The sequence below is a fragment of the Phytophthora sojae genome (assembly GCF_000149755.1).
Source record: "Phytophthora sojae unplaced genomic scaffold PHYSOscaffold_24, whole genome shotgun sequence".
Taxonomy (NCBI): domain Eukaryota; phylum Oomycota; class Peronosporomycetes; order Peronosporales; family Peronosporaceae; genus Phytophthora; species Phytophthora sojae.
Genome location: NW_009258138.1, coordinates 117,934 through 135,892, shown reverse-complemented (window position 1 = coordinate 135,892; position 17,959 = coordinate 117,934). Strand labels below are relative to the sequence as shown.

The window sequence follows — 17,959 nt, the reverse complement described above, 5'->3', positions numbered from 1 at the left end:
GCAGCGTCGCTACCCATTCACCAGAAGACTTGTTTCCAGCGCAATCCTGACGTGTTGGTGCCTTGTGAGAAGTGCAAGAGCTGCATCCGGTACGTTCTCCTTACTGTTGCGTGTGTGTGGTGCTGCCCCTGACCTTCGGAACTAAAACGCTGTTGATGCACTCTACTTGTAGGGCTAATGATTTTCATGTTCACATCGCCTCGTGCTCGGGAAAGCCTGTGTCATCCGACAACAACGGATTCACGCAGCACAGCACCCTGTTCCAGCGGGCTTCGATGGATTTGAACCTCCCCGAGGCTGATGGACGTGTGCGATGCAAACTTTGCGAGCGAGCTTTCTCGCAGGATCGAATTTCCAAGCACCAGTCAGTCTGCCACGGCAAGCCCAGATCCGAATCCGAACGTAGGAAGGATGTCCCAGTTGTCCAGCGCCACGCACTGAGCAGACCTCCTGTGACACAACCGACAAAGCATCGAAAGACCATCCGCGTCCAGTGTACCCTAGCGTCCCGGACACGGGAAGTGTCGTTTGACTTTGTTCAAGCGAAACACGCACCAGCAACTTGTAATTGGCCATCGCAGGGCACCTCAGGACGACAGTCTTGCCAATACCCGGGAGCGCAGGCGATACAAAGTGGAGGTTGTGACACCTCCAACGCTAGCTCGGCCAGCAACCCGCTGGCTACGAATCCGTTAATGACGATGCCGAGATGAAAGAGAATAACACATCAATTACAGTTATGTACTACGACATGCAAACCACATGAAGCAGAGCTCGCTGCAGCTTATCACACCACCTCCATGAGCATTGCCACGCCTGCGAGCACCCACTTAGCAGGCGGCACCTTGGTCCGCAGAGGCGACATGAAGATCAATGTCGGTCCTCGCTGCTGGGTTCGGTACACGGGGCAATCGAACACGTTCCCACTACCAGCCGCACCTTGCTTTCCCCCTCCACCTCCGCCACCCGAGCCACTCGAAGTGTCCTTGCCTGCAGTGTTGACGATGGCTCGGCACGTGAGCACTGGCATGGAGACGTACATCTCTCGGGGGAGACTCGTCTCCAAGACGCCATTGCCGAAGTCCCAGCGCGCTCCTTCCAGGTACAGGCCATGCACGAACTGTCCGTCTCGCGCCGGGGCGTCCACTGTGTCGATGGTGCGCTTCGTCACGTCCGCAGTGATACGCAGCGAGTCGAGCTCCACGTTGTGCTTGCGCGCTGCCGTCTGCAGCACGGCTGTGAGGAAAGCTTGCGGGTTGAAGAGTCCGGGCAGCCACAGCACCAGCGGCAGGTCCGGCGCCGATCCAATCCACTCCTGGAGCTGCGCGATCCGCTGCTGCAAGTTGGCCAGCCACGGCGCGAGAGATCGACGGGAAGGACACGCTGCAGCCAACCAGTTGTCCGGTACGCGCTCGTAGTACAGGAAGGTTTGAAGCTTCTCCATCGCCTCGGTAAGAGGGACATCACCTCGGAACGCGAGCTCCAATTCGGACAGCGAGTCTGTCATCGTTTGGAGCAAGTGGTTTATGCGTTGACACTCTTGGAGCAGCACTGTCTGGAACGGGTCCATGTCGTCCGCTTCTGAACTTGATACAGATCCACCTTTGCTTCGCCGTGAGCCTCCTTCACGTTGTCCAGAGTCGGACGACCCCTTGAAGAAGAGTTCCTGGATATCGAAGCGGAAGTCGCGGTAGTTCTCCAAAACATCCTGCAGCACCCCCTCGGCTGCTAACTGGACCGCATCGGCAGTCTCCTTAGCAGCTGAGCCGCCACCAAGCCCTGACGTTCCTTCCTCTTCATCGTCGCTGTCGTTCTCTTGAGCATCCTCCTCCTTGGTGGTCAGCAACAACATTGACTGCAGAAGCACTTGACCACTTTCAGTTCGGAACGCAACCTCGGCGTTTGGGTGAAGGCCAAATGCTGTAGGCGTCTCGTTCAGCAGCGACGTGTGTACATGCTCCAGGATTCGATCGAAGCCTGCTGAAAGCTTGGGGGCCAAGAAGTCGCGACGCTGTTGCCCTCCTCCGCTTGGGCCATCTCCACCATCGCCTCCAGCTCCACCTCCGCCGCCTCCGCCATCTGGTCCACTGCTGCCACCGCCACCTCCGCCGCCTCCACTTGCATCATCACCGAACGGAAGCATCGATAGCTCTTCTAGCAGATCATCACGCAGGAAGTACTGTAGATACGTAGCAGCCACGAGCCGGTCGAGCTCGTTGACGATGTGGCCACCGTACATGATCTCACCAAACAGGTATCGCAGGTCTGGCCACGGCACGCGCACGGGGGCGTTGTCCATGTAGTTTCGTAACACCGTGCTGCTAGCGAGCAAGTCACTGGCTGCGAATGGATACAGCATGTTAAATCCCTGCGGCCCGAACTTCTTGCGTTCCAGCATGAGCGAGTGGAAGTAGCAGAGCGCAAACAAGATGCAGCGTGTACGAGGCTCGAGCTCGTCCACGACATTCTTGGGGAAGCAGCAGAATGCGCGCTTCACATTCGCTCGCAGCCCCGTGGGTGGCTCGTTCGTAAGCTTGATAGACCGCTCCAAGACGCCAATTGGGATGTTCGTTGACGGGTCGCTAGTGATGAACAGGCGGAAGTTAGGGTGCAGTGTTCCGATGCCTCCACCCCCTGAATTGGCCGCCCCTGCGGGTGGGAGCATCGACAGCGACCGGCTTGTCCCCATACGGATGATATCCTTGCTGCTCGATAAGTTACTGCGTAGGGTAGCGTAGGACGCCGTCTTGCTCATCTTGGCCAGCTGCTCCAGCCACTTGTCCAGCTCCAGCATCCACTTCGGCATCAGGTGGACGTTGTTGAGGATGACCCAGTGGCCGTTTTCAACCGACATCTGCAGCGTTCGCATCGCGACCTGCTCCTGCCCTTGACCCAGCGCAATATTGTGGTAGTCCACGCCTTTGATCCGTTCTTGATCTTGCACTGCTAGCTTGTCCACGTCAGCGACCACGTCGGATCCTGGTGACAAAATGAAGTACATCGGGGTCCACGGGGAGCTCTCCTTGAACGCGCTCTTCAGGATGGCAAAACTGTTGAGCTGGCTGTCGCAGTTGAGGAAATTGCTGCCGTTGGGTAGCGTCTGCAGTATAAAGTTGCCCATCGCTTGGGTCAGTCGGTCTGGGCGTAGACACTTCACAGCGAGAATCTTCAGGAACGGTGCTGACTTATCAAGCTCGCGCCAATCCAGCGGCAGCTTCTCCAGCTCTGGGCTCGTGGAATTGTACCATTCTCGAAAGCGCGGCTCCGATTCCTCCAGATCCGACACGAATCGCTCGAACGGGCCTAAAGTGATCAGCGCTTGCAGTGACTGCCACTGAGACTCATTCAGCCACGAGATCGTGTTTTCTGGTCCCACAACCTTGGATCCTTGCAGTAGAAACCGAGCATACTGCGGCTCGTAGCCGCTGTTGGCACCGATAACTCCACGACGGAGCAAGAGGAACACCAGCTGGGTAAGGAAGAGAAGCTTGTGCTCTTCAAAGAGCCCTCTGGTTACCATGGAAAAGATCGTCCAACGCAATGCCTCCTTCAAGATCCCCACCCGATCATGCGCAGCAGCAGCAGCACCCCCATGGTTATTATCGCCCCCGGCTGCTGGAGCTGGTAGCGCAACACCATCCAGCGCTACGAAGAAGAAGGTCATGTAGGACTCCAGCGAGTAGCGATACATGTGGTTGACCTTGCAGAGCTGACTCATCAGGAAATACATCATGCTTGCCTCGTTGGCAACAGGCCGGTATACCTCACGCGCCAGGTTAATCTCACGCTCCGCGTCTTTTCCCTTCCGCAACGCAATTCCAACGTCAATAGCGGTAAGCTTCGTCTTCTCCAGGCCTTCAATCAGCGGAACATCGGACAAAATGTCATCTGGAGCATTCGAGAGACGCTCTAGCAGATCATTTTCAAGCTGCAGGAGCTGAATCTGGTAGCCATTGAACTCTTGCTGGAGCTGGCGCTTCTGCGTTTCCAAGTCGGGCTGCTCCAAGTTCACTACGTTCGCAAGTAATTGGTCCTCAAGCCCCTTCTCCGTCACGCTGAAGTCGATGAGCGTGCAGTACGCTAGGATCTCTGGTCGGTAGTGCGGGTTTGGCAGCTTTGTGTGCAGGAACAAGCGGAAGCGAGGATCCACTTCGATCTCCTCGGCCGCGAACTGTAGGAACCAGTTGCGTCCTTTCTTGTAAAGCTGCCGCATGATAACAGGCTCCAAGGACGCGTCAATGGACTCGCCCAAGTTCTCCAGAATGACGCTTTGTCCACTCGTAATCGCAGTCTTCAACGTTGTCGTCCAGTTCTTTTGTGCTGGCTGCAAGATAACCAGCGCCTGGGAAGCTGATTCCTGTTCCGCACGAGCGTCGACACCCTCCGGTTTCTTGTGTCGGAAGTCACAAGCGCGTAGCCAGATGATGCCCTGCAGCTGGGGGTCCACAAGAAGCGGCCAGCGTTGACATGACGTGATGATGCATCCGTTCTCAATCGAGATGCGATCGGCAGGCAGCCCTTCATTCATCCACTGGGCCACGTCGCTACTGTCGCTGAGCACGTCAAGTGGATCAACGCCTACACTTTCGTGTGAAGGCGACGATGCAGACATGGAGGAAGGCTCTAGGGACGTTTCGGCGTCGACACCAAGCTCTCCATTTTCACTTGCATCCGCACCATTGGAGCCACTGCTGTCGCTCATATCGGGTGGGCTTCCAATCGTAATCGGGATCTCTCGAGTCACGATATCTGGCAGCCAAGTGTTCTTCCAGAGCTGAGCTCGGAAACTCGCGTTGAAAGCTCCAATATAGCTCACGAATCCAGCAGCAAGGAGCGAATCACCGATTAGTGAGCTCTCACCAGCACGCAAAACATCAATTTCGTGAGTCCACCGTTCGTTCTCGGAAGCCAGGCCGTTCACCAGTCGTTCAGCCAGCGATAGTCGCTCTTGGCAAGCTTGCGCTTCGGCTTCAACCTTGGCTTTCTCGTTCGTCGCATCCCGGAACGAAGCCTGCAGCGCATTCAGCTGGCCTTCGACTTCTGCCACTAGCTTTTGCACTGCAGCCAGCTCGCTGTCAGCCTCGGCTTTCGTCTGGCGCGCTTTTTCAAGCGTATCCATCAGTGGCTTAACACGTACATAAACCTGGTGGTACGAGATGATGTTGACGACCCACACGCACAGGTTCGCGGCAGCCACAGACTTGCTCTTCATCTTTTCGTAGTTGAAGTTCGGGTCCTCCTGAATGAGCGGCTCCACTCGAGCCACGACTTCCGGAGGGATGTTCTCCTTGTCATATTGCTCCAGCGACTGCTTGAATACGTCCACCTTGGCCATCATCTTCTTGGCGTTGTCCCAGCTGAAGTTCTTGGTCTCCTTCTTGACCATCATGAGAACTGCCGCTGTTACCTTCTCCACGCCGGCTGGGGGCTTGCCCATAGACTTCAGTTCCGTCAACGAAGCTTTGTTGAGGCAGTTCACGGCCTGTTGAGCTGCATCCAGCGCCGGCTTGGCGATCGCAAGCTCAACGGTAGCTTGCGCCTCAATTTGCGAGGCAATCTCAGCGGCCTGAGCAGCCTTGGCACGCTCTTCGTCTGCCCGCCGCTGCTTCACCTCGGCATCTCCTCGCTGCTTGCCCATTTGCTCCAGCAACAAGTCGGTGGCTTTCTTCCGCTCTTCCACCTTCTTCATCGTCAGCTTCAGCTCGTCCTGCAGCCCTGCAACATCGAGCGCCGTCTTCTTGAGCGTAGCCAGACCCACTTCGAGCCGCTTGATCTTGAGCGTTTGAGACGACCGCTTCTCGTCCAAGAGCGACCGGTAGAAGCGGATGAGCTCCAAGAACGACGTTGGCGTCACGTAGTTGTGTCGTCCGTAACTCTTGGCGTACATCGTGCACGCAGTTGTGACGGACATGTGCATCTCTGCCATGTGATGGCAAACATTCTCCTGAATCGCGCGCGTCGACAGCTCAACGTCTTGGAGGAAATTCAGCGACACATCGACCAGCGCTTCTTTTGGCCACGGATGGAACCAGTTCATGGTGCAACAGCTGATAAGCGACGGGAAGTTCCTGCAACGAATACGCAGATCACCGCCCACCGGCGAAAAAGCCAAGATGAGGTGCAGATTTGTACGCACGCGCTCGTAGAAGAACTCCTGGAGCTGCTCCTTGGTATCTGGAACTCCGCGAGCCTTCGCCTCCATTCGCAAGGATCCAGCCATCGACTCCATCTCTTCGCTGGCGAACAGGTCTGAAATGTACCCCGACGTTAACGCGTCCGTGAGCGGCACCAAGAAACGGTTGTCAGTGATCTGAGAGTCCGTGAGCAGCAGCACAATGGGCTTAGCCGGTCGGATACCAGCCTTGCGGTAGATGTCTTTTAGGTCTTCTTTAAGCTCACTCATCCCATACGAGGGAAAAGCACTGGTCGTCAGCGACACCAACGCGTACCCGCTGATAAATGCTGCCAAGCGAGAAAGAGACTGCTTTCCAGACCCACCCACGCCTATCAGTAGCGCATTGCCACGAGGGTTAGCCAGGATGCGAACAATTCGCGTAACATGCTCCAACGCTTGGTCAAACAGTACCAGGCTCATGACTGGATGCGTCTCGTTGTACTCAGTCAGCTTCCTCTCCATACAAGCGGTGATTTGAGTCTTTTCCGCTACCGGAACGTAACTGAGAGTGCTGCCGCCTCCATACTCGACTTCCATGGACGCTGATCCTGACGATGAAGAGCCCAAGAAGTTCACACAAATGAGGGGCGACGCGAAGATTTCTGCCTGGTCTTCCTCAAAGTTCTTCTTCGTCTGCTCAATGGCCATCTCAGCAAACCGCTGAATCTCGCTGGGTGAGCTCATGCGATCACTGAAGACACGGAAGCACTCGTGGATCCAAAGACGACAGAACTGCAGCGAGTTGTTCAGGTAAGCTTCGGGACGGGCCATGAAGATGCCTTGGAACAAGGAGCTCAGCTCGCGCATGCTGAACACGTAGTGGAACTTCGTCGCAGTAGGAAGGAAGTTCGCTCGCACCTCCGAGTACAAGTCAATCGTTGCCGTGATGATAGAAGACGCCAGCTTCTTGATCTTGTCTGCGAAATTCGTCAGATGCTGGTTCAGTAGAGCCGAGTAAATTGTGCTGAGATCCTGCTTCGACGGCATGCTGATGCAGAGTGTCGAAAAGTGACGATGCAGACGGGGATTAACTGTAAACGAACCAGCCTTGGGGTTCATACAGGCGAGGAATTGGACGTCTTGGATCAGCTTCTTGGACGACAGGTCATGCCGGTCGTACCACGAATTGTAATCCATGTACTGCCGCAGCAGCGCCAGCGCCGTCTGGGTACCAAACTCCTCGACAAACGGCATATTGAGATCGTCCAGGAAGTAGATGAGTTTGCGGTTGTACAGCGGTCCATACACGCGCCCGGATCTCTTCTCGAGGTACTGCTCCAAACGAGATTGCAGCTCTCGAGCGTCCATGTAGTGGTGCATGCTCACATAGGCAAAAACACTATCATCCTCCAACCCCTTCATATGCTCGTGAACCAGCGACGACTTGCCCGACCCGCTGGAACCAACCAGAATCGTAGGCTTTCGCTTGCACAGAAGCAAGTCGATAATGGAGTGAACTCGCGTAGACTCCATGGTAGGAACCACGAGCGCGTGGAATGGGACATCGCCTACAGGCATCAGCGTAGGCACTTTTTCTCCCCAGTAGACCAGCTCGTTCCGCGTTACATCGTAGTAGAAGTCAAAGAGGTTTGCGGTTCCACTAGCCAGCATCGCCGCGCTGTTTGCATCAGCTCCACCTGTCGGTGCTGGGAATGATGTAGATCCACCACCAGTTGAAGCAGAGGCAAACTTGTACTTCGCGACAGCCTTGAAGTTTGTCGAGAACGCTGCACGGTCGTCAGTTCCCTTGTCGCTTGCTAGAGCACCTCCGAACGCCCACAAACCGCAGTAGATAAACGCGTTCTCCAACACTTCAGGAGTTTTCTCGTGCTCGCCAATCAAGCTCAACAACCCGTCCAACAGGCGACACTGCATCTCCATGATGGCAATGGCCACCACTGGAACGATCGTCTCCGCCTTCGTGTCCTCAAGCGCCATGAACATCGAGTCCACATACTTCTGGAAGAGCCCGGGGAGAATTCCTGCTTCAGCGATACTCTCACGTTGCTGTAACCAGGATTCAACGGCGGGATACCAGCCTATGTGCCCTTCGTCGACGTATATGATGCCTGCTCGGGACACGGTGGCCGGTGTTGCGTTCACGAGCGACGATATCTCGAACACCAGTCGCATAGACTTGGTTAGTGGAATGCGCTCATTCGACACAAGCGTAAGAACCTTGTTGTCGTCCATCACAGTGTTCATACTTTCAATCCACACAGCGTCGATGTCGCCATCCAGGACAACCCACTTGTACGTCTGCGACTCGCTGAATGGTGCCACACTCTTGGACATGTTGCGCATAATAGAGGATAGGACGCCATCTCTCCAGTCGTTATCCAGCGTCATATAGCCGTACAACTCGTCGGCTGTGATGGCCTTCGGGTTCACGCTCTCAAACACGGTCAAGTGCTTGGTCAAAGCATTCCCGTCGTCATCAGCATTGTGGCAAGCGGCGAGCGTGTTCCAGATTGTGCTTTTCCCGCAGCCAGCCGGCCCGATCAGCATCACGCTGTGCCGCACCTTGAGGACTTCTTCGAACTCCATCATCTTCTTGAGGAAACCATCTTCCGGCTGGAGCTTCTTCTGAGCACAGACGCGAGCACTCTTGGTCTGTAACGTGTCGTTCTTCAGGTGTGGGAGCTCTTGGTTTGGGAACAAATCTCGCAGCAACCCCATGAAGACCGAATAGTCAGGAGGGAGGATCCGCGGCGTGTTAAAGTCTCGAAGGACTTGCATCAGTACGGTCTCTTCCGAGAGTGTCGAATGCGCACGACGCAAGCTGCCAGCGACTAGAAGCACAGACTTCACAGAGCGTAGTCCCCAGTCGTAGTGCTTTTGCTTCGATAGCAGCTCACTGCTTAGATCGTAGAGCGTGACAAACTTCACGGAGAGCGTACGCGCCTTCAGGAAGCCCTCAGCCATTAACATGTTCTCGCAAATTGGCTGCAAGTCCGGTTTGATCATCGCACAGGAACGGAACAATGCCTTCAAGTTTTCAGGCAACTCCGCACGACCAGCATAGCCTGGATTCATCGTAATAAAGAACCCCACGGTCGGTACCAATGCGATAGTTTTCCCGAAGAACTCGCAATTTCCAGTCTTTGGCATAGCAATGGGCTGTTGTGCGCTGCCTTCTCCTCCAGATGAGCCAACGTCGCTGCTAGCACCGCCCGATGGACCACGATTCGTAGATGCTACCAGTAAAGTCGTCGCATCCAGCACAGTCTTCACCTGCGTTGCTACCACTGACAGCACTTCGACCGAGATTCGGTTAAACTCGTCGAAGCACCCCCACGCGCCCGTCTGAGCTAGTCCGCGGAAGATATTTGCCATCGTCAAGTAGTTCATCTGATCACTGCAGTTAAACACGTAGCACTGGAGCCCCATTCCACGTGCTAAATCCTTGGTCGTTTCAGTCTTTCCAGTGCCTGCAGGCCCCGCTGGAGCTCCACCGAGACAGAGTCTCAATGCTGTCGTTAGGGTGACGTAGCAGCGGTCTGTAAGTGGAGTGATCACCAAGCGCCCGCAGTTGCCAGTGTACTCGTAGCTGTAAAACGAGCGAAAGTCGCAAATCTTGATGTGCACTTCCTTCTTCTGGCCTGTACTCGTCAGGACAGGCGTCGTGTAGTAGCGAAGCTGCGACTGCCACTGGAAGTCCAGCGAGCTCGACACTTTCTTTGTGATCAGTGACTGCACCACGTCGCGCGCATGGACGTCGACGGTAATGAGCGTGATGATCTTCTGTCGATTCAGCGCTCCGAGTTGCCCCTGAACCAGCTTGATGAGCTCTTCAAGGCGCACCGTGGACACGTCGTAGTATTTCTTGATCGCGTCCTCCGTGCCGTTTTCAAACTCTTCCAGCGCACTCTCCACCTCCTCCGTCCAGACGATTTGACTCCCCAGCAGAGCCACTTGCGCCGGATAATCAAACACCCATGTGTGGCGAGCGCAATCCACACCCCAGAGAGCACTGGTTTCCACAGCGTCGAAGATCTTCTGTCGCAAAGTGTCCTGCATTACCATCACCAGGTCGTTGAACCAGTTTTCAACCGTGCCGTGGATCAGTTGCGAGTCCATGAACTGCACCACTTCACCCTCCTTGGAGATCATTGACATCGCAAGAAACCGCTCTTCAAGAGACGTAGACGACGTGGTGGCTGACATTTTCCTCCCGGACAAACTCCCTCCAAATGAGCCTTTGGCATCTGAAGCAGACTGGAGGGTGAATTCAAACGACTGGATGCCGTCGAAGCAGTTGCCAAAGTGAGGCTGGATACGAGGTGGGTAGTTGCCATTCGACAAAATCTCAAGCAGCGACGCGTTCGAGACGAAGTAAAACCGCGGGAAAATGTCCTTCTTCCCGTCCAAGTATTGGTTGAGAGCCTTCTGGCAAATCTCCAGCTCAACCTGCAAGTCGTGAAGCACAACTTCGCGGCCCTCACGTTGGCAGCACGCCACCAGCACCGACGGCGCCATTCTTGCATCTGCAAACAGCTCCTTCATTTCCTGGTCGACGTGCTCAAATCGCTGGTATTCGGATGGCAACTGGCGTTGAATATCACCAGCGGAACTCAGGAAAATGGACTCCAAGCTGCACCATTGTCGCTGAAGCGTGATCCACAGTTTCAAGATAGTGTCCACATTGCCCAGCTGCAACTGCCATTCGAAGACCTTGTCTTTGAAGTAGGCAACAAACTTTCCGGTGGCAGCCATCGTTTGCAGTTGTAGCTGGTGTTCTTCCAGGCACTCGATAATGACGTTCGGCATCTTCAGAATCATAATGTCGCCCTCGATTTCCTCGCCCGATGCCACTGGTAAGGCGCTCGAGCTTGCAGTTCCATGTGGATGGTCGTCGTTGCCCTCGACAGATACCGCTGAGCCGCGATGATCGCGAGATTTATCAGTACCAGACGAGGCTTTACTTCCTGCAGTTTGATATGGGACAAATTCGAGCTGGAAGCCGTTCCACGTCGTTTCAATGGACTGGAGCTGCTGCTCGATCTTGAACTCCCTCGACGCCATTTCCACGAGCTCATTAATCTCGTTAACGAAGCGAAAGAGCTCCAATTTGAGCACCTCTTCAAACCTCAGCGAGCTTTTCCCGCCACTGCTGCTGTCTCCAGCCCCCGAGCTTCCACTGGCAGCGGTTCCCATCGTTGCGTAGCTTGAAGGACTCAAGCCGCCAGTTCCGGACAAATCAAAGTGTTTCCTGGCGAGCACCATTAGGCTCTTCCAGTGTCGGTCTCGCATGGCTGGGGAGTGGAGATGCTTGACAAGGGGCAAGATCACCGTCATCTGGTGCAACTTCTGCTCGAGGTAGTCGTATATGGGCCAATCCTTCACGGATCGAGCAGGTGAGAACAGCGCATATCGGTGACGCTCGATCTCGTCAACTTCTTCCATCAGAGCATCCGCATCGAGGTCGCTCCATAATAGCGGCTGCCATTTGTTCACATAAATCGAGTCCAAGAGTGCAACGAAATCCCAAATGTGCTTGAGCGTCGTGAAGTTGGCACGCAGCATCGTCAACACGTCGTATTTACTGGAGGCTAGCTCGAATATGTCTTCAAGCTCCATTAGCCGCGCAGCTTCCTGCTCAACCTGGGATAGCTTCGCGTTGTAGGCGTCCAGCTGATCGTACACGTCTGCTACCGAGCGGCTATCGGAGGGGGCATGCAATGGAGCAGCAACCTTGAACTCCTCTTTCATCAGCGTGAGGCGCCGATTAAACTCTCCCACTTCTTGCTTGATCGACTCCACCATTTGATTCTGCAGCGGTTGGATCACTTCTTTCTTCTTGAACGTCTTGTTGACCATATTCTCCCACCGGATTGGCGCTTGCTCCAGGAACATCAGCACGTTCTCTTTGCCGACGTACGACATATCCAGAGCGATTCCATTCAGCTTTAACAACGCCACAAAATCCTTTAGAGGCGCAAAGTTCACCAGCAAGTCTTCACGCATCAAGCGCCGCACGTCCCTGATGTGCAGCATACACTGCATCAATGACGGCTTCTCCTTTTCTGCATTCGCGCTGTCGATCTCGATGTCCAGTCCCGCGTTTACTTTCTGCATGAAGTTATCCACCCACACGAGCTGGTTGACGACTCGGTCGTGTAAGTACTGCGTGAATAAGTAGACCCACTTCGTCACCCACGTCGATAAAGCCTGTTTGATCGGAAGCGAGTTGACACGGACAAAGCCCACGTCTTTCACATGCTTCGACTCGGAAATCTCGTTCTGCAGACCGAGGAAGAAGCTGATCTTTTCTTGAAATCGCTCAAGATTGAGAAGCTGCGCAGGCATCGGAGGCGGCGTGGCCATCGCAGAGCCTGCAGAAATGGCCGACTTGGCAGCACTCCTCTCGGTCACTAGGCCGGACTTCAGTGTCGATGACGGCAAGCTATCTGCATACACGATTCGGCCACGAGAGCCTTGTTCATCTGTGTACGGATATGGAGACCACGCGGTTGAAAGAAACTCCTGAAACATCTGCGGCAAGTCCGTCGTCCATAGATACTCGTATTTCGTGAGCGCATGACGGAAGGCACTGCAAGCCTTTTGATTCTGGTCAAGAAATGACCAAATGTCGGCAATAAGTAGTTGAATCTGCACGTTTTCTCGCATCTCTTTCAGATAGGAGCCTTCAGAGCTGTCCAGTCGCTTGAAGACAGTGGAGCAATGCAGAATCGCCTCCAACCGCCGCATAATCAGGTCCTCCACACCGTTTTTCGCGGCGGTACTCTGGATGGGCGGGAAGTACACAATGTCTTTGCCGTACAGATCCAGTTCAACTTCGAGCAAGGCTGGGATGTCTTCACTTTCAATTCGCTTCGGATCCAACTGCTCTCGCAGCTGACCAAGCGACTGGATAATTACTCGAGCAAGACCGTCCTCCACGATACCGCTAACGTAGTCCACGTAAGCTCTCCAATCGGGACTGCCTTGAGCCACGCGTAAATGCTTCAACGACTCCTTGAGCAAACGGTGAATCTCATTGCCTCCTTCCTTGATCACATGGTATTTCTGCTGGCACAAGCTCTTCTGGTGCTCCTCGAACTCTTCAACGGACAATGCCTTGCTCTTCCGCTCAAATAGAAGCGGCGACGCATTCCAAATATCGAGCAGCTCGTCAACCCGGTTCTGGTGGGTCTTTAGCTGACTCAGCAGCGTGTTGGCCTCGTTCACCACAGTCATGGATTCTTTCAAAAACACGTCGATACCATGCGACTTCCAGTTCAGAGCCTTTATGCCCTTGTTCAACACTTGATCCATGCGCTCGAGGTACCCTTTCACAAGAGGCCGCTCGACAGGCAACAGGGTCGAGTGGATCGTATTGTACATGTCCACAATGAGTTCCAGATTGCCAGTCTGCCGCCGGAACACCTCCGCACGCTTGTATATCTCCAGCGCGTCCTCAGGAATATCCAAACCAAGCAGCAGGAAATATTTTACTTCACGGAGCAATTGCACTAATGCAGCATCAAAATTGACGAATAGAAGCCCCACGCTGGACTGAGGTGCTCCAGCCGGTTGCTGCTGCTGTTGCCCCTTGCTCCCTGAACTTGTAGATGAATCAACGCCATTTGATCCAGGAGCAGGCTCACGCCGTATCAACGGGAGCTTGAGCTTGGCCTTCGAGGAAGTTTCGATTGAAATACCCCATTGTTTGACGTTTTGAACCTCGTATTCTTGGAGCATGGCCATCACGTTCGTGTACAACTTCATGGCTTCTTTTGAATCTTCTCGCTCTAGGACAATCCTAGGTGAAATCTGCTTCAGTTTCTCCATGGGGAATCGAATCCGCTCTCCTAGACCACGACACCATGTTACTGCGCCAGCAAACGGTGGCAGATTGGGAGAGATCGGGGGATGCTCACGATTCTCGATGAAAATTTGCTGCACTACGTGCAAGTCGCTGGCATACGACGCAATCAACGACGTGTGCTTCCGCTCCAACTCGTTCTTGATGATCTGGCGGTCGAGTAAATCCTCAAAGCAGTCCAGACACTTGAATCGCCCCACAATCGTCTTGGCATCGTCAAATGCCTGGTTGATCACGGAGGCGAGGCGCCGCTCGAGCTCCTTGTTCTTGGACCGGAAGGCGTAGAAGTCGTCTTCAAAGTGCTTCGCATCGAGGTCCATCAGATCATACTGCACGTTCTTCATCTGCGCGAGAGTTTCCTGAAAGTCCGCGTAGATCTGGTGCACACTTGTTGTAAGCGTCTTCCCTTTCGTACCCCCGATCTCCATCTGCGCTAGCTTCTGGAACTGGTAAATCGTCTGCGTTAGCTCCAAGACGTCGTGGCATCTCTCGAGAAAAGCGTCCAGCCTGATAAACAAGGCGTTGTTCTGGATTCGCCATGGGTTGCCCGGGACCTCCGTCACAGATTTCGCCTTGTAGTCAAAGTACACGCTCTTGAAGTGCGCGCAGACCTGCAGAGACACTTGCAGCATGCTGTTGGCCTGTTCCAGCTCGCCTTGGTCAATCAACTCGAAGAGCTTCTCGCCATTCAAGTGGATCATGGCCTTCCTGATGATCTCGTTGCAGATCTGTCGAATCAAAACCACGAGTCGTGCGGGCGTGTTGTAGAACCGACTGGACTTCCAGATGAGCAGAATCGAGTGGCAGATCGGGCGGAAGAGGTCGCGGATGTCCGGCAGCGTCTGCGCGCTCGCGAGCTGCTCGAACCACTTGGCCAGAGGCCACAGGTAGTGCTTGTTGTCATTGGCCTCTGCTCTCGCGAGGAAGACCTCCTTGCACAGCTTGGCAAACGGGACGTTGTACGTGCTCTTGGACGCGTCCAGATACTGCAGCACCTTGCGAATGCTGTCGGACTGCAGCTGCGCGAAGATCGAGTTGAGGTTCTTGGCCTTGGCGGCCCAGAAGTGCAGCTCCTCCATGGGGCCTTGGTGCGCGTGGTCGCGCTGGTTCAGCAGCGCCTCGGGATCTTGCTTCAGGATGTTCTTGATCTGCTTGGTCCACGTGATCAGACACCCCTCCAGGCTGTGTACTTGGTCCTTGCCGAGCCCACTGACAGCGTTGAAGTCCGTCTGGGGGCCCTTGGGCGACGCGAACGGGTTCTGGTTATTGGAGCCGTCGCCTCCTCCTCCTTCCGGCGAGGAGGACGAGGACTTGGCCGCGCTCTCCATGACGACCTGGTCCCAGGGCAGCGGCAGACACGTGGCCCCCTTGGTCTGGCCCAGCGTGATCTGCAGACTCGAGTAGAAGCCGTGCACGTTGTTGATGATGGAGGACGTGACCATCTCGGGCCACAGCTGCTGGTTGCGCGGGTTGCCGATGAGTGGCACGAACACGTCGTGCAGCATGAGCGCCAGCGACTCGAGCGCGTTCTTCTCGAGCGTGCCGGACATGATCTCCTCGTGGAACTTGGCGGCGCTCACGGGCGCCTTGACCGTCTTGATCATGTACAGGACCGTCACAGGGGGCGCGCGGGCTGTAGAACTGTTGCGGCTGCTGCTGCTGAAGAGCTGCGCGGGCGGCGTGGCGTACACGTCCACGACGCCGCTGGCCTCGTCCCCGTGGTCCGTGAACAGCAGCAGCCGCGCGTCCGCCAGGTGCAGGAAGTCAAAGAGCTGCGAGGCCACGGCGTCCGTCGCGAACTTGCGGTTCAGCGCGTCCAGCTTGATGCCCGGGAACGTGCGCACCACGTGCCGCCGGATAAAGTCGACGCGCGCGTCGTCCGGCGGGGCCGCGGCGATGCCGGGATCCGCCGCCAGCGCGCTGGCCGTGTTGCCTCTGGACCAGGAGCGGTCCGTCTCCATGGATGGCGCGCGCAGCAGGCGGAGAGCTCGGATGGAATTAGATAGTTGATTGTTGTGCTGAAAGATCGCCACCCGCCGCGCCGCTTTGGCTCGCAAGTGGCGACCAACCGACGTCTTCAAGGGGTCATAGTGCAGGCGGTGTATCTCCTGCCGCTGCTGCTGCTGTTGCTACGGTTGGACACTGCGGGTGGGCGCGTCGTTGACCGCGGATGCAGGCTGCGCCGTCCGCCGTCGAGCAGCTCCATCCGAGTGCGCAATATGGCTCAATGGTAATTTATTCGTATTTTTCGGGTGAATTGATAAATTCCCCCTCTGGAAAGTAATATGTAAGTTATCTATAGTTGACCAAACTTTCACCAGAATTTTCTAGCCATTTCGCTGATGGATAGCATACCCAGTGAAGAAGACCACCACAGGAAGGAGCAGATTATGGACAAGCAGCGGATGAAGCGGGCGAATTTGTGCTCCGTGATTAAGCGAGAACAATTTTTGTGGGTCGTCCAGATCGGAGGTGACGAGTTGGTCGAGCAGCTAATCGAGAAAATCAAAGAAAGATTTAACTTTCCGGAGCACATGCCGCTCAAAGTTTACCTGGCAAAGGACGAGGGTGGCAATTGGCTCAGCGAAGACCATCCCGACTACCAACGCATGATCGAGACCGGGGAGATGTCGGGGGAGATCAAGAGGATTGTCCGCGAGGGCGAGATGCAGTGGTACCAGAAGATGAACGACGAGGAGTATGGCTTTCCGCTCGAACATGAGCTTGTGCCTGGTGTAGTTCACGTGCTGCTTGACATTCCAGCCGAGGTGCGCTCTCGATGGGCTGGCTACTCTGATGGTGCGTCATATACGTAGGTGGTGTGGTGTCTTTGACTTCTTGTTGAGATTTAACTCTGATATTGGTGTCTGAGCAGAGTATCTGGAATGGCTGGAGGAGATGAAGGCTCGTCGTTCAAACCCATGGTGGATTTTCACGAGCTGCTTTTCGACGCTAAGACGGGATGCACCGCTACCTGCTACTTCGCCGTCTGCGAAGAAAAGTACGTAAGCCTTGCGGAAGGCACTTCAACAGCAACGTCTTTACTGTGATTTTTGTCCGCTTTCGCAACAATCGCAATAGGCTGCTACTGCTAATTTCAGCAATTAGCGTGATTTGCATCGCCTACCCTTCGTAATAAAATAATAACAGTGACTTACGAATTTCCAGTCAATTATAGCAAATCCATCGTCAGCTCCCGCGCATAGTGAGCCCAAGTGCGGGCCCAGCGCGCGCAGCTACTGGCCAACAGCGCTCCTCCGGAGGCATAGTTCGATCCAAGCATCTCGGCAGCAGGAGACATCATGGCGAAGGCGGTGTGCACGCTCTACGGCGACGACGCAACGGTGTACGGCACGCTGGTGATCACGCAGGCGCACGAGGACGCCAAGAGCGTCATCACGGGCGAGCTCAAGGGCCTGACGGCCGGCAAGCACGCGCTGCACGTGAACGTGTTCGGCGACGCCCAGGGCGGCGTGTTCAACCCGTTCGGCAAGAACCACGGCGGCCCCGAGGACGAGGAGCGCTGCGTGGGCTCGCTGGGAAACGTGGAGGTCGGAGAGGACGGCAGCGTCAAGGTGCACGTGGAGGACAAGCTGGTGAAGCTCATCGGCCCGCACTCCATCATCGGCCGCAGCATCGTGGTGCATGAGGGCGAGGACGACCTGGGCAAGGGCGGCCACGAGCTGTCGCTGCAGAACGGCAACGCCGGCGCCATCAAGGCCCACGGCGTGGTCGGCATCTCCAGCTAGACGGCGGCAGACGCAGGCAGCTGCAGATGAAGCAGAGGTTACTCACTCACTACAAGACAAGGCTACTTTCTGTCGTGCTGCAGCGGTCGCGTGCGGACGTGTTCAGGTTATTAAATAGGTAATGACACGTGTGCGATGCCCCTTTCGAGAGTCTGTTGCTGCTGTGGGCACGGAACAGGATGAAGATGGCAGAGATTTTTTTCTTGT

At 55.3% G+C, this 17,959-nt stretch overlaps 3 protein-coding genes across 3 annotated transcripts; 2 read left to right on the top strand and 1 right to left on the bottom strand.

Moving 5' to 3' along the window:
* Positions 1-170: 170 nt before the first annotated feature.
* PHYSODRAFT_389469 (hypothetical protein) lies at positions 171-407 on the top strand (the record flags this gene model as incomplete). Its single annotated transcript, XM_009541490.1, has 1 exon — positions 171-407. A coding segment is annotated over one exon (237 nt), but the record flags the coding sequence as incomplete, so codon positions are not given.
* Positions 408-787: 380 nt separating this feature from the next.
* PHYSODRAFT_535699 (hypothetical protein) lies at positions 788-15,964 on the bottom strand (the record flags this gene model as incomplete). Its single annotated transcript, XM_009541489.1, has 1 exon — positions 788-15,964. One exon carries the CDS (start codon positions 15,962-15,964, stop codon positions 788-790), a length of 15,177 nt encoding a protein of 5,058 aa, XP_009539784.1.
* A 1,324-nt stretch (positions 15,965-17,288) lies between these two features.
* On the top strand, positions 17,289-17,898 carry PHYSODRAFT_358096 (superoxide dismutase). Its single transcript, XM_009541488.1, has one exon. The coding sequence runs from the start codon at positions 17,306-17,308 to the stop codon at positions 17,750-17,752; it is 447 nt and encodes a 148-aa protein (XP_009539783.1). The 5' UTR covers positions 17,289-17,305; the 3' UTR covers positions 17,753-17,898.
* Positions 17,899-17,959: the final 61 nt, after the last annotated feature.

Bases quoted from the DNA above. Each gene is read 5' to 3' on its own strand.
- PHYSODRAFT_358096 (XM_009541488.1), top strand. From the start codon at position 17,306: ATGGCGAAGGCGGTGTGCACGCTCTACGGCGACGACGCAACGGTGTAC.